Genomic DNA, 15,317 nt, shown 5'->3' with positions numbered 1-15,317 from the left:
CTCCTATTGGAGACGTGAGCCTTTGTGGGGCTCTGAGGAATCAGAATGAGCCTCTACTTTCCAGAATGCCAGCTGCCATGATTTTCTCTTGCTTTCCGACCTACATAAATGACTTGCGTTTCTTAACTTAATGGCCCCTTTGGTTTGCTAGCAGGCACGGAACCAAATGCCTTACATGTGAATCAACTGTAGAAGTCACCTGAGGTATCTGGTAAAATCACAGGCGTGATTTAACACCGGGAATCCCTATGGTTCAAATCTGGTCTGTCCCACAAGAGAAGTTGTTGTTCAGTTGTTTTCAGCCAGAGCCAATTTTATGACTCCATTTGGGATTTTCTTAACAAAGATACAGATGAGGAAACTGAGGCAAATGGGGTTATATGACTTGCCCAGAGTCACACAGCTAGTAAGTATCTGAGGCTAGATTTGAACTCAGGAAGAGGAATCTTCCTTTTTTAACATTAAATTAAATTAATTAATTAAGCATATTTTCCCATGGTTACATGATTCTTGTTCTTTCCCTCCCCTCCTCCCAACCCACTCCCATAGTCAACATGCAATTTTACTAGGTTTTACACGTGTCATTGATCAAGACCTATTTCCATATTATTTATATTTGCACCAGGGTGATCATTTAGAGTCTCCATCCCCAATCATATCCCTATTGACCCATGTGATCAAGCAGTTGTTTTTCTTCTGGGTTTCTACTCCCACAGTTCTTCCTCTGGATGTGGAGAACATCTTTCTCATGAGTCCCTCAGGATTGTCCTGGATCACTGCATGGCTGCTAGTAGAGAAGTCCATTATATTCTGTTGTGCCACAGTAAGAGGAGTCTTCCTGACTCAAGGCCTTACCACCAGGCCTTCCCTAGGGCAGAGAAGAGTTTATGACAAATTCAGTTAGGTCGTGGAGCCTGATTAGCTTGATTAAAAATATTGTTGTTGTTTTGAAGTGTAGGCCACATTGTTATTTTGGGGGTCTCGGAGGGGCTGCCTCCCCTACTGATCCATCCCTACACATTCGTGCAGACACCAGGGTGGGCACAAGCCTGGCAGCACGATCCCCAGATCTAGCCTGTAGCCATATTTGAAAGCCCTGATTTCAGAGCCACCCAAGCGAGGATCCAGGCACTTCCAGGGAGTCCTGGGATTTGGCTCAGACCAACCAGGAGCAACCTCAGAATCGCCTTCATTTCTCGCTCTTGTCTAGGCATTCGCAACTCCCTTACAAGTTCCAAGCTGACGAGGCCTAGGGCACTGGCCAAATTTAGTGCACCCAGCAGAAAAAACCAGAAGAGATGCATATGGGAAGCCATAGCCACTCCTGAAATTTTTCTTCTGTGCTGAGCCCCTCCATCCCCAGGGACCTTCCCATACAGAGCCACCTTGGCTTTGAGGTCCTCACAGAGGAGGAAAGAAGCCAGGCACTCAAAGGGGGTTCGCTTCCTTCCCCCCGCCTAGGAGCTCTTCCCTTGGACTCTGTGAACCTTGTCTCTGACTATTTGGGTAAGCATTTCAGCTAGAACTGGTTTCCTTTGTAATCACATAGATTTTATTGTCTACACTTAAAACCTTGATTCTGAGAAGGGGCGCCCAGGCTTCATTGGACTGATTGGTCCGTGACTCTATGGCACAAAGGTAAGACTTCCTGCTTGTGACCTTCCCAGGCCACTGGGGTCACAGTTGAAAGAAAACTCAGTGGCTTTCTCTGAGGATCCTTGTTCAAACCCAGACCCTGTGAGTCTAAATTCCGTGTTTTTTCTTTCTCCTGCATGTGGCAGCCCCTCTCATCACTCCCCACCCCCCATTTTTATGGCTCTGTGATTCATTGTTTCTGAATTCTGCCTCAAATTTGAACTAAGTTATTTTTGGGGGCCTGAAATAGCCCTAGAATTGCATTTTTTATGTGCACCTGCTGCCCCTTCCCACATTTTGTATCTCCTCTGGGCTTTGCCTTGTTCTCCCCCTCCTTCCAGAAAGCCCCAGAGCTCGGCTAAGGTGGCTAGTTCACTTAGTTTCAGGCATTTTGTTAGGCACAAAGTTGGGTTGCCCATACCCGTCCTTTGGGCAGCTGAATAGATCTCTCCATATGGGGCACCATTATACCTCACTCCCTTCCCTCGGGGTGCAGACTGTACGGTCCTTTCCAGTTGGTTTTTTTTCCAATTTCTCTCACGATATCTCTGGGAATATCACATCAGTAAACAGAATTGTTGCCCCTTCAGAGACTCCCACATTTCAGCTGAACTCCCTTCCTGGAAAACAGCTTGAAGTCACCCATTTTATCCTAAAACTTGTTTGTCCTTTTTCTGTTTCTATATCTGTGTCCTTTTGAAATCAGTTTGGTGCAGAATGTAGCAAGCCAGCTATGGAAGCTGGCATTCCCAGGGTTATTCATAACTTTGTTATATTTCAACCCAGCCTCCCACCACCCAGCTCTGGCTTCTCAGGCAGTCAGATGCCAGCCCTGGGGATTTTCGGGCCCCCCAAGAAATCTTCCTTCGATTCTGCACCATATTCCGAATTAACGGAACAATTTATTTTGACCCATTTGTTGAAGGAAACCAGTTTGGGCAAGAAAACACTGACTGCCCTGCTAAATATTTATCTGGCTATTGTCTATACAAGACCTCTTGGCCATTTCCCAGCAGCTCTGCATACTGATATTTGCTAGCTTTCCTTCGCCACCTTCCCTTACTGTGCTATGGCTGTGATTACTGAGTCTGTTTATTGTTAAAGCCATCTTTCAGCTAGTTCAGTCTTTCCATGGCCATCTCCTTTTTAGGCAAAATCCAATTTCTCCTTCTAGCTAATGGAGGTGCAAACTGAGATCCACCTTATCTTCCAAAGGCTTTTGTCGCTGTGAGCTGGGCACCCTCTGTCCTTCTTTCTCAGGGTCTTCATGTAGTTGGCATATGGGCACAAAGGTTTTGTGCAGAGAATTCCCTGCCCACCCTTATCCCTGGGAATTTTCTGAGGTCTTCTTTTTTAAAAAAAAAAAACACTCCCCTTCTATATTAGACTCACTACTATGTATTGGCTCCAAGGCAGAAGAGTGGTAAGGGCTGGGCAAAGGGGGCTCAAGTGACTTGCCCAGGGTCACACAGCTAGGAAGTGCCTGAGGCCAGATTGGAACCCAGGACCTCCCATCTTTAGGCCTGGATCTCAATCCACTGAGCTACCCAGCTGCCCCCTGCTGTGGCCTTCTTTGAAATGTTAAGGTACACACAAGGTAAAATTCTCTCTAGCTTTTTTAAAAAATAAACCCTCACTTTCCCTCTTAGAATCAATACTGTGTATTGGTTCCAAGGCAGAAGCGTGGTCAGGGCTAGGCAATGGGGGTCAAGTGACTTGTCCAGGGGCCAGATTTGTACCTGGGATTTCCCATCTCTCTAGGCTTGGCTCTCCATCCACTGAGCCACCCAGCTGCCCTGTTCTAGGGCCTTCTTTGAAATGTTAAGGTGCACACAGCTAAGATTCTCTCTAGCTTTTTTTAAATAAACCCTCATTTTCCCTCTTAGACTCAATTCTGTGTATTGGTTCTAAGGCAGAAGAACAGTAAGGGCTAGGCAATGGGGGTTAAGTGACTTGCCCAGGGTCACACAGCTGGGAAGTGTCTGAGGCCAGATTGGAACCCAGGACCTCCCATCTCTGGGCCTGGATCTCAATCCACTGAGCTACCCAGCTGCCCCTTCTCTCTAGCTTTGACAGTGAGTTCAGAAATAATTGGGAATTCATATTTATGTTGCTAGGGCCTCAGAAATCCATTGGGTTTGAACTGGATCTTTTCCCCACATTTCTCTTTTTAATCAAGGTCTGAATTCCCATCATTTTCTCGTGAAGGTCCCCCATCTGGCCCGGCTCACAGTCCACGGAGCCACCTAGGTGCCCCCAGAAAGGAGATTTTCTTAAGAAACTGTACTGCTCCTGTGGGGGTGGGGAAGCTAGTTGGCTCAGTAAACAGAAAGTCATGGCCGGAGTCAAGAGGACCCCAGTTTGAATTTGTCCTCAGAGGCTTCCTAGCAGTGTGACCCTGGGCAAGTCACTTAACTCTGCCTAGCCTTGCCCTCTTCTGTCCTGAGATCAGTACTTAGACAGATGATGAGGGCTATTGTTGTAATAGTCCAGGTGAGAGGTGACCAAAGCCTGGGCCAGGGTGGTGGCTGTGCATGTGGGGAGAAGGGGGCATCTGCGAGGAATGTCAGGATGGACAAAAGGCCCAGATTTGCTGATTGATCGATCGGCTATGTGAGCTGAGTGAGGCTGGCTGGCACCAGTGGTAGCATGTTAGGCAGGAAAGCAGCCTTCTGGAGCATTTTGTGTGTGCTGCAGGGCCCTGGGCTAGGAGATGGCTGTAGAAAGAGGGGGAACCCCCCAATTTCATGCCTTGGGGAGCTCCCATTCTAGCAGGGAAGCCGGTGGGCCCAAACTGTGCACGCCTCCTCCTTGCAAAGTGGATTTTTTCCAAGGCCAACTTCAATGTATCAGTATTCTGCAAGCCCAGCCTGCTAGTCTGTGGCCCCCCTTTTGGACCCTTGGTGTGCAGCTCTAGCCAGTGTGTTTGCTCTGCTTGCCAGCTTTCTGGACGCTGCCAGTCTGAGAAGCGGGCAGGGCTCTCCCTTTCTCCCAGGCATTACTAGAGGCAACAGGGAGCAGCCGAAACCCCCAGGCCTGAACGATTAATGAGTACCCTTTGGATCCAGGCACTCAGCTAGGGCTGCCTCTACCCTTTGCAGAAGGACTGCAAGAACCAGCTTGGAGAAATGTTGTTCTGAACACTGGATAAATTGTATCAGTATCATCCCACACATCCTCCAGTTTTGTAACTCTTGGAGGCCCATGTGATGGAGGCCCAGGGTGGTATAGCTTGGGGGAAGCCCTCCCCAGGATCAGAGAGCCTTTAAAAAGCCTCCCCCGAGCTCTCTCAGAACTTTGGGCTGCTGACCCTCTTCAGAGACAGTCGGAGAGCTGCAGGCTTGCACTTGGAGACAGCATTCAGAAGAGACAGAGCCTTGAGTGCCACAGCAGAGACACAGGTATGCTGGGGCCTCTGGGGGCTAGGACTGAGAGGAGACTGGGGGTGTTTGCTCTGAGGGAAATCTAGCCCCTGCTCTCCCCAGAGTGGAGGAGGAGGAAAATTTCTTTCAGAGCTTCATGCTTGGGCCATTCCTTTCTCTAGCAAGGGACTCTGGCGTCCCCGCTACCTCTGCAGCATTTTGGGGGAGCAGTGAGGGAGGTTCCCCGGCCCCCCCAGCCCCCCACAGTATGGTGTGGGTTTTGCACCCTGGCAATGGTCGCTGATAATTGAGCAGCACTGCCATTCATTTCTGACCAAGGGGCTAAGTGTGTGATTGGGAAGGGTCTCCTGGGAAAGCAGCCCTTTTCCCTCCTTTTCCTCCAGAGCCATTCCAGACTTTGGGGAATCTGGAGGATTTCTGAGCTTGTTTCAGGCTCTCCTCATTTGCCTGCCTTCGACCCTGGAGAGAAATGGGAAGATAAGCCAGTAGCAAAGAGGGCTAAAGGGCTGGCCAGCCTTGTTGGCCCCAAATGGCCTCGAAGAAGGGCGCTTGTTGCTCAGCCTTAACCAAAGGGAGAGGGTTTCCTTCTTTTTTCCTTGCCTGGTTTTTGAATTAAGTTGCCTCCTGAAGGTCCCCACTGTGGTGTGATTTTTAGATTGTCCCTGGCGACCAATAAAGTTTATATTCAGTCTCAACCTAAATTTCCCCTTATGGTAGGCATTTGGCCTGGCATCATGCACAAGCAATAGCGTGCTGATTGCAAACACCCCTCTTTGCTCCCCCCCAGTTTTTTTTCAACTGGGGAGCCGGGCCCTTCTCTCCTTGGCCCTGTCCTGTCCCCTCCATTACCAAGTTTTTGCACAGATTACAGACAGTGTTCAGTAATCATATCCAGGTGGCCTCTGAGCAGTGCCCTGGGATGGCATTCCTCTAGGTCTGCTTATCTGAACTCATCTCTAGAAGCTTGGGGCTCCTTATTATCTCCTTATCTTGGGCCTCAGCCTCCCAGAAGCCATTTTCAGCCTGTCCTTTCCAGTCCAGAGACCACTCTTGGCAGGGAAAAGAGAAGCCCAATAAAATGGGCCCAGTTCTGCCTTGATCTCCGGCTCCCCTTCCCATCATCCCATGAGCTGGTCCCAAGCCTCCTTCAGTGGCATTGCCGGCCAGGACCCCTGTGGTTATTTCTCCATGAGGGAGGGGGAGATGCCTCCGAGAGAGGCCGGGGCACCCCCAAACTGGCTCGGCTTCCCCTTCCGGAGTGTGGAAGCTCAAAAAGCATCCAGCTGCCTATTCCAAAGAGCCCCTGGCTTTTGTGGATCGTTAATATGTTTCTTTTGCGATGTTTCGTGTGTTTTGCCTGGAGTGTTCTCAGTCGTGGTGGTAGAATTTGTGAGAAAGGAAAGGAAGCCCCGGATGGCTCCTTCCTTTTCTCTTTCTCGAATGTGCATGACAGGGAGAAAGAGTCTGTCTGTCTAGTATAGTCATTCAAGAATATTTGCTACTCCTGTAAAGTTAGCTCCGGGGCAAACCATAGCCATGATGTTCTTTCGGGAATCGTTCTGCTTTCCCCCCTCCTAGATAATAATTATAATGATGATAATAATAAACAACATGGGTCAGGCACTGTACCTGACTCGAGGCCCACTATGCTATCCACGGCACCGCCTCGCTGCAGGGAATAATATTATGCCCACAAATAGTCCTTGGTTATGGTACAGCATTCGGCTCCTGGGCCAGCCTTTGGCCCCTCACCGAGTGAGACCTGGAACACAATCTAGTGGATTTACTGATACAGTGGATAGAACCCTGGGCCTGGGGTCAGGAACACCCAAGTTCAAATTTGCCTTTCAGAGACTTGACCCTGGACAAGTCACTGAAATGCTATTTGTCCCAGTTTCCTCATCTGTAAAATGGGTACAACATTGGGGCCTACTTTCCATGGTTGTTGTGAGGAGAGATGAGGATATTTATAAAGGTGCTTAGCCCACTGCATGGCACATAGTAGGTGCTTACTTCCTGAATAAAGGTTTATTGTTTGAATCAGGTTAATTTAGCATGGAGCCTTTGAGAATATCGTCTGGGGAATTAAATGAGACGAGGTAGATCTTCTGTGGAATCGTGGGACTGCTTTGGGCCTCTGGTGGAGACCGGGATAGAGTAGCAAAAGAGGATTTGAAGTCGGAGGGATTTGCTCAGCAAGTGTCCAGAGTAGGTCTTGCTCAGCCTGAGGCCTGGTTCCAGAGTCGGTTGTTCTGTTAGGCTTATGTGCTGGCAGTCTTGAAAGAGAGGGATTAAGAGTGTAGACTTCTCTGATTATACACCTCATCTCAATTACATTTTGATTATACATCTCCTCACAATTGACCGACTTAGCCATGTCTGAGTGATTCAATGTGAAATAAAGAAATCCAGTTGCTAATTATGAAATGATCTCATCTTCCATTCCCTTAGCCCAATTTTTGTTCTCCCTATATTTGGTCTTGACTGACGAAGGGGGAAAAGGCCCAGAAAATTCGAAGGCCAAAACAAAAAGGCAAAAAAGAAAACAAAACGAGCCCCCTTCAAGTGATTTTGGGCCTTCTCCTGCTAGGGAAGGGTTTGAAAAGATGGATGACTTTATGGATGTGGGCGCTCCGCCCAGTGATATGGAAGGGCTCCCACTTTCCAGATCTCGTCCCCTATAGCAGCCTTCTGAGGGAGGTAGTGCAGGGCCATAGGCTTCACAAGGCCTTGTCCCAGCCCCAAACAATCACACCGAGTTAGCCAGTCTCCTGGTGTTCCTATTGGTTGCTCATAATAGAGGCCATCACCAAGCCTGGACTTGGTGCCCAAGATCACCCCCCATACCACAACGGGATATCAGAGGCACAGAGATGGGGTCAGGCGGTTTGTTTGGAGGATTCCTGTACTACCTTTTAATAATATCATGCTGCATGGGGGCAGCTGGGTGGCTGAGAGTCAGACCTAGAGATGGGAGATGCTGGGTTCAAATCTGACCTCAGCCACTTCCCAGCTGGGTGACCCTGGGCAAGTCACTTGACCCCCATTGCCTAGCCCTGACCACTCTTCTGCCTTGGAGCCAAGACACAATATTGACTCCAAGATGGAAGGTGGTAAGGGTTTAAAAAATAATAATAATAGCATGTCGTCAGAGCCAGGGATTTTTCTCTCATTGTTGTGTCTAAAATTGTGCAGCTCTAATTAAGTATTAGTTTGCACTTAGCAGTGCTGAGCTCTTAGGAATATGTGATCGGGTCGGTCCACAACCTCTTTGGGGTTTTCAGTGCTTTTTCTCTGGGCAGTTTTTCTATCTGATTTTTTTTTCCCTTGGAAGAGTTTAGCAAGTAGAGGGCGGCTGGAGGGAGCCTTGGGAACCCCTTTCCCAGTGGGACAAAAAGCGTTTAGTATGGGAAGAGCTGGCTAGGGTGCTTTCAGGTATGAGATAAGGCTCTTACATGGGATTTGCTTCTAATCTAGTGGAGTCTGGTCTCCCCTAAATTCTCCAAAGCATCGCATCAGAAGAAGGGGCTGGGAAAGCCCCTCTATGGGTCCATGAACCTGGGTTTGTCTGGCTTGGATTTTTTAATGGATGTCTGTATTAAAAAACACAACAAAACTGCCACTAGTTCTATAAAGAAAATAGAATAAGGAATTGTGAGTCAGCTACGGGAAGGGTGGGGGGAGAGGGGAGGGAGGGAAATAATATGATTCTTGTAACCGAGGAATAATGTTCTAAATGGACTAAATAAATTAATTTAAATTAAAAAAGAAGGAAATGAGATGAAAGACAAAAAAAGAAAATAGAATAAAATTATTTGCATTTTACACTGTATTTCAGTGTAATCGGTTTCTCTTTGTGTTCTTATTTTTATTTTATGCATTTAAAATATTATTGGGAAAAGAGGCCTGTGACAAATCAAGAACCTCTGTCGGGGGGGGGGTTGGGGGGGCAGCTGGGTGGCTCAGTTGATTGAGATCCAGGTCTAGAGACGGGAGGTCCTAGGTTCAAATCTGACCTCAGACACTTCCCAGCTGTGTGACCCTGGGCAAGTCACTTGACCTTAGCCCTTACTGCTCTTCTGCCTTAGAACTGATACACAATATTGATTCTAAAATGGAAGGTACGGGTTTAAAAAAAAAGAATTCCTGGTAGAAGGGGCAGCTTGGTTGCTCAGTAGATGGAGAGGCAGGCCCAGAGATGGGAGGTCCTGGGTTCAAATGGTCTCAGATACTTCCCAGCTGTGTGACCCTGGGCAAGTCACTTAATCCCCATTGACCAGCCTTGACCACTATTCTGCCTTGGAATCAATACACAATATCAATTCTAAGATGGAAGGTCAGGGTTAAAAAAAAACCCTGTCCAAAATGAAAGATTTGTGCTTTGCTCAAGTAAAACCTTTTAGTATTAACCACTTTTTTAGCTCTAGTTGTGTGTGTATATATATATATATACATATATGTATTTATATACACCCATGTATATGTATTTATGCATACATATATCTGTATACCTATTTATGTCTTGTCCTTTCATCCTCTACAGTTTGTCACTGTTCCCTCTTCTAACAGTTTTTAAGAGTTACCAATGACCTCTTTCCTTATAGGGATATGTATCGTTTTAACGTATTGGGTCACTTTAAAAAAGGGTTTTTTGGTTGTTGCTTTGTTTTGTTTTTCTTTTTCCCCTCTTAATTACCTTTTGATAATTCTCTTGGGTTCTGTGCTTGGGCATCAGATTTTCTGTGCAGGTCTGCTCCTCTCTTTACAAATGCTTGGAAGTCTTCTATTTCATTAAATGTCCACACTTTCCCCTACAAGGATAATAGTCAGTTTTGCTGGGTCAAGTAAAACCTTTTAGATGTAGAAATACTTTGAGCATCTAAGTGAGTGGCTCTGCCACTAGCAATATGACCCTGGAGTAGTCACTTGAACTTTTGGGGCCTCAGTGTCTTCATCAGGAAACGAAGACATTTAGACTAAAATACCTCTAAGGGCTGCCCGAGCTCTGAGCTGCTTATTCCGTGCTTGTGGGGCCATAATGTGACCATTTTGTTTGGGAAATATTCAGAAGCCCGTGTCAGTCAGTGAGCCCCTATGGAGTGCCCACTCTGTGGCCAGGCATTGGGCTGACCAGTGGAGATAGAAAAAGAAGCAAAAGTTCCTCAAGGCACTTCAAATCTTATGGGGGAGACAAAATGCAAACAGATATAGGTGAAGGCAGCTCTCTACAGGATGGATGAGAAATAATTAACAGGGGGACGGCTTCCTGCACAAGGTGGGATTTTATCTGTGACTTAAAGGAAGCCTGGGAGGTCAGTGGTGGGAGCTGAGAAGGGAGGATGTTCCAGGAATGGGGGATAGCCAGAGAGAATGCCCAGAGCTGGGAGGTGGAGTAACCAGGAGGCCAAATGAGCACGTGAGCAGTGACATGGACCTTTGATTTTCAAAGATGGAATATGGAACAGCCAGGTGGCTCAGTGGTTCAGAGCTCTGGGCCTGGGCTCCAGAAGATCTGGATTCAAATCCAGCCTTGTGCACTTACTAGCTATGAGATCCTGGAGAAGTCACTTAACCCTTTTTTGCCTTCTCAGTTTCCTCATCTATAAAATGGGAACAATAATAGCAGCTACTTCCTGGTTTATAATATTTGTAAAATGCTTAGTACAGCATCTGGCACATAGTAGGTGCCAAAGAAATGCTAGATACTACTACGGTTACTATTATTATTATATGCCGGCTTCATTAAAATGGTGTGTTTGTATCTGTGTATTGTCCAGTGACTTGATAGTTATTTATTGAGCACATACAATAATAACACTATCCTAGGTACACCTAATGCTATTGCCTTTTATCTAACTCTCTGTTTTCTTAATAGGTGTGAGAGAGGAGCACCAAACATGTCACAGACTAACCCCGAAGAAAGTCTGAATCAGGAGCAGGCTGGAATGGACACTACCGCCGAGCCAGTCCAGTCCACGTCCAAGGAGGCCAAGGCCCCAGGTAGGCTTTCCAGGGACGGTGGGCAGTTTCTGCCTTTGTCTCCATCTGACTCAGGCTCTCATTAGTGCCTCTGTCTTTCTTGTCCTCTCTGGTTGGCTCCCACCCCCGGCCAGTCCCCCCTCCCTCATTTCCTCCTTCCCTCCCCCCTTTCCTTTTCCCTTTCTTTTTCTCTCTTTCTCTCCTCTCGATTTCTCCCTTTCCTCTTTCTGTCTCTGTCTCTCTCTCTTTGTTTCTCTGTTTCTGTCTGTCTGTCTCTCTCTGCCTTTCTCTGACTCTCTCTCTCTGTTTCTCTGTCTGTCTCTCTGTTTCTGTCTCTTCTCTCTGTTTCTATCTTTGTCTCTGTCTGTCTCTGTCTCCTCTCTTTCTGTCTCTCTGACTGACTGTTTCTGTCTCTGTGTGCCTCTCTGTTTCTCTGTTTCTCCCGCTCTCTGTCTCTTTCTGTCTCTCTGACTCTCTGTTTCCACCTCTGTTTGTTTCTCTCTCTGTGTGTCTCCCTCTGTTTATTTCTGTCTCTGTCTCTCTGTTCCTCTCTCTCTCTGTGTCTCTGTGTGTCTCTCTCTATCTCTGTCTCTCTCTGTCTGTCTCTCTGTTTCTATCTCTGTCTCTGTCTGTCTCTGTCTCCTCTCTTTCTGTCTCTCTGACTCTCTGTTTCCGCCTCTGTTTGTTTCTCTCTCTGTGTGTCTCCCTCTGTTTATTTCTGTCTCTGTCTCTCTGTTCCTCTCTCTCTCTGTCTTTGTGTGTCTCTCTCTGTCTCTGTCTCTGTCTCTCTGTCCCTCTCTTTCTCTGTCTCTGTCTCTATTTCTTTGTCTCTGTCTCTCTGTCTGTCTGTCCATCTGTCTCTGTGTCTCAGTCTGTCTGTCTGTCTGTCTGTCTGTCTCTGTCTCTCCATCTCTCCCTTTCTCTCTCTCTGTCTCTCTCCCTCTCTTCCTCTTTCTCTCTCACTCTGTCTCTCTTTCTGTCTCTCTGTCTTTCTCTGTCTCTGTCTGTCTCTCTCTGTCTCTGTCTGTCTGTCTCTCCCTCCCTCTCTCTCTCTCTCTCTCTCTCTCTCTCTCTCTCTCTCTCTCTGTCTTTCTCTCTCTGTCTCTCTCTCTGTCTTTCTCTCTGTCTCTCTCTCTGTCTCTCTCTCTCTGTCTCTCTCTCTCTGTCTCTCTCTCTGTCTCCTCTCTCTCTCTTCTCTCTCTCTCTCTCTCTCTCTCTCTCTCTCTCTCTCTCTCTCTCTCTCTCTCTCTCTCTCATTCTGCCTCTCCCCCCCCATAAACTCTGCCACCCTGAAGGCGAGGGGCCCTTGAAGTGGCAGCAGCAGCAGCAGCAGCAGCAGCAGCAGCAATGCAATGCTGAGAATAATGAGGATGATAGCTTATAAAAGGAAAGGCAACTTTTCAAAAGCAGAAAGCAGGTTCTCCATGGGAAATTCCTTCCAGAAACATTCGTGTGAAGTACAGAAAGAACTGTGGAGGCGCAGGCTGGAGCAAGTTGCTTGCGAGAGTGGCGTAAATGGCCAGTGGCTGTCTCCAATTACTGTGGGTATTAAAGGTCAGGGAAGTTTTGCAGGCAGCACATGAAAGCTTTTCACCTCTGGGTGCTCATTCAGAGTTCTTGGGCTGCGCTGCCTTCTCCCCATGGAGCGGGCTGGCTGGCCTGCTCCAGCCAAGCCTACCTTTCTCATGTAAATCTTGTTGTGGGTTCTGTTTTGAATTTTTTCTAGCATAATTGAAAACTCATCTTTTCAGTTTGACATTTGCAAATGTGTCAGGCATTAAGTTGGAAGGAGGCACTCTAGGCAGGAAGCATGGGGCTTGCCGGGGAGCAAACAGGTCTGCTCTGCCTGTGGCTGAGCCGTGGCCAAATGGCTTTGGCTACCCCACCCACCCACCTTGGTGTCCCAGGCCTTCACAGCAGCAGCAAGCCTTGTGTTCTCATTCAGCCTGCTGGAAAAGGTCAGTCTAATGGTTCCTATCCCCCCAGTGGGCACCAAGCCCAAAGCCTCCTTCCGGGAGTGTTCCTTTACTTATGTTGGCAGCGCTGGGATTTTCCAAAGCCAGCAGATGGCTTCCCATCATCCCAAGGGTGAGACCAGAACTGGAGAACAGGGGGATGCCCCAGCAGCCTCGAGGGTAGGAGCCATAGCTCTTCTAGCATCTCCCTGGGGTCCGAGAGCTCAGCACTTCCATTCGGTGAGACCTGTGCTGAAGAGGAGGTGGCCCTTCAAAGGGAGCTACTGCTTGCTACCTCACCTTCAGTGTTGGCAGCTACATTTCTCCCCATTTTCTTCTAGAATCATAATCATGGCATAGTGGAATTGGGAGAACTGGGTTCGAATCTCGATTCAACCATTCAGTCAGTCCCTCATTTCACATGTCTCTTTATATGTAAAGTTTCAGATTGGTTACATTATTTTGGATTCAGCTGAAATCTCCCCCCCCCCCCCAAGAGGGCTTCCCTAAGGAAGGTCAATCTCCACGCCCAGCATTGGCAACCTTTTTCGTTGTGAAAATGGGTTTTTTCACTTCAGACGTGTGTTGAGACTCCGTATGGGGTAGGCCTTCCACTTTTTCATTCAACATGTATAAATGCCTGCCTTGTGCCAGGCACTGTGATCAGCACAGAAAGGGACAAAAGCCAGTCTCTGCTCTGAAGGAGTTTACAATCAGGTATCATCCTTACCCACGAGGAGCTCTCGTGTTTATATGGAGGGCTGAGACGAGTGCAGGCGGCTCGGATGAGGGAGAATTTGCCTCGTCTCTAGCCGCCTCTCCTCACAGAGAGAATCGCCCTGACCTGTTCTTGGCATTTCTTTTGGCCTTTAGGCTCTGGTGGATGTTAGGAGGGTTCCAAAGAAAGTAGGCCAGAAGCCAACTGGAAGAAGAACCTTTGTTTCTTTCCGGTTCCTTCAGATACCCTAAAAGCATCCACACAGTTGAGCTCATTAATTTTTTTATTAACATTTTGGTCAATTAACAGGCACTGATTTTTTCCTTCCCACTACCACCTCCCCTGCCCCCCCCCCCAGAAAAGAAAAATAAAAATGAAACCCTTGTAACAAAGTACATATAGTGGAGCAAAACAAACTCCCCCATTGCCCGAGTCCAGAAAGTATCTCGGGATGTAGCCCGAGTGAGTGCCCACGTCTCCGTCAGAAAGTGGGTGACCTGTTGGGTTGCTGGTCCTCTGGAATTGTGGTTCATTACTGCATTGATCCACAGCCTTAAGTCTTGCAGAATGATTTGTCTTCATAACACTGTTGCCGTATAAAGTGTTCTCCTGGGTTTGCTCGGTGTGCTTTACGTCAGTTCTTGGGTTTCCCTGAAACCATCCCCGTCATTGCTTACACAGCATAATAGGACTCCATCACATCTATCATATGTCATCATTGTACAACTGCTCTCCAAGGGCCACCCCTTGTTTCCAATTTGTTGCCATCGCAAAAAGGGCTGCTATAAACATTTGCTTAGATCCGGGTCCCTTTCCTCATACTTTGATATCGAATGGCACTGCTGGGCTACAATAAGTGACTTGGGGGGCCTCGTTCCCTGTCGCTTTCCTGAATGGCCGGACTAATTCCCAGCTTCGCTAACAGTATACCACTGCATCCATTCTCCTTCAGCCCCTCCATTGGTTTTCATTTTCATTTTTGTATCAGCTTTGCCAGGCTAATGGCTGTCAGGGAGAACCTCAGAGATTCTTTCATTTACATTTCTCTAATTATTGATGATTTTGGAACCTTTTTCATGACTGCCAATGGCTTCCTGAATTGCATTCTTTGAAATTGCCTGTTTATTCTTTTTTCATTTTTATTATCTATTTTTCAATTAAGGAATGGCTCTTATTTGTCTAAATTTGCCTCTATTGGGGGCAGATAGGTGGCTCAGTGGATTGAGATCCAGGCCTAGAGAGGGGAGGTCCTAGGTTCAAATCTGGCCTCAGACTCTTCTCAGCTGTGTAACCCTGGGCAAGTCATTTAACCCCCATTGCCTAGCCCTGACCACTTTTCTGCCTTGGAACTAATATACAATATTTATTCTAAGAAGGAAGATAAGAATATTTTTTTAAAAAGGAAAGAGGGGGCAGCTGGGTAGCTCAGTGGATGGAGAGCCAGGCCTAGAGATGGGAGGTCCTAGGTTAAAATCTGGTTTCAGACACTTCCCAGCTGTATGACCCTGGGCAAGTCACTTTGCCCCATTGCCCAGCCCATACCATTCTTCTGCCTTGGAGCCAATACCAATATTGATTCTAAGATGGAAGGTGAGGGTTTAAAAAAATAAAAATGAAATGAAAAAAAAGCAATGCAAAATTAATAAT

General features: G+C 47.3%; 1 protein-coding gene across 2 annotated transcripts in view; it reads left to right on the top strand.

The window, feature by feature from the left end:
• The first annotated feature begins 4,881 nt into the window (after nt 1-4,881).
• Nucleotides 4,882-15,317, top strand: part of PASD1 (PAS domain containing repressor 1) — an 82,538-nt gene continuing 72,102 nt past the window's right edge. For both annotated transcript variants that reach the window (XM_007507339.3, XM_056809480.1), the window contains exons 1-2: nt 4,882-5,036; nt 10,894-11,018. In XM_007507339.3, coding sequence (XP_007507401.1) covers nt 10,916-11,018 — 103 coding nt within the window. In that variant the 5' untranslated portion in view covers nt 4,882-5,036; nt 10,894-10,915. The remainder of the gene's footprint in view (nt 5,037-10,893; nt 11,019-15,317) is intronic.

This window comes from Monodelphis domestica, chromosome X (genome assembly GCF_027887165.1).
Source record: "Monodelphis domestica isolate mMonDom1 chromosome X, mMonDom1.pri, whole genome shotgun sequence".
Taxonomy (NCBI): domain Eukaryota; kingdom Metazoa; phylum Chordata; class Mammalia; order Didelphimorphia; family Didelphidae; genus Monodelphis; species Monodelphis domestica.
The sequence above is the reverse complement of the archived record's forward strand: the minus strand, read 5'-3'. Positions and strand labels throughout refer to the sequence as shown.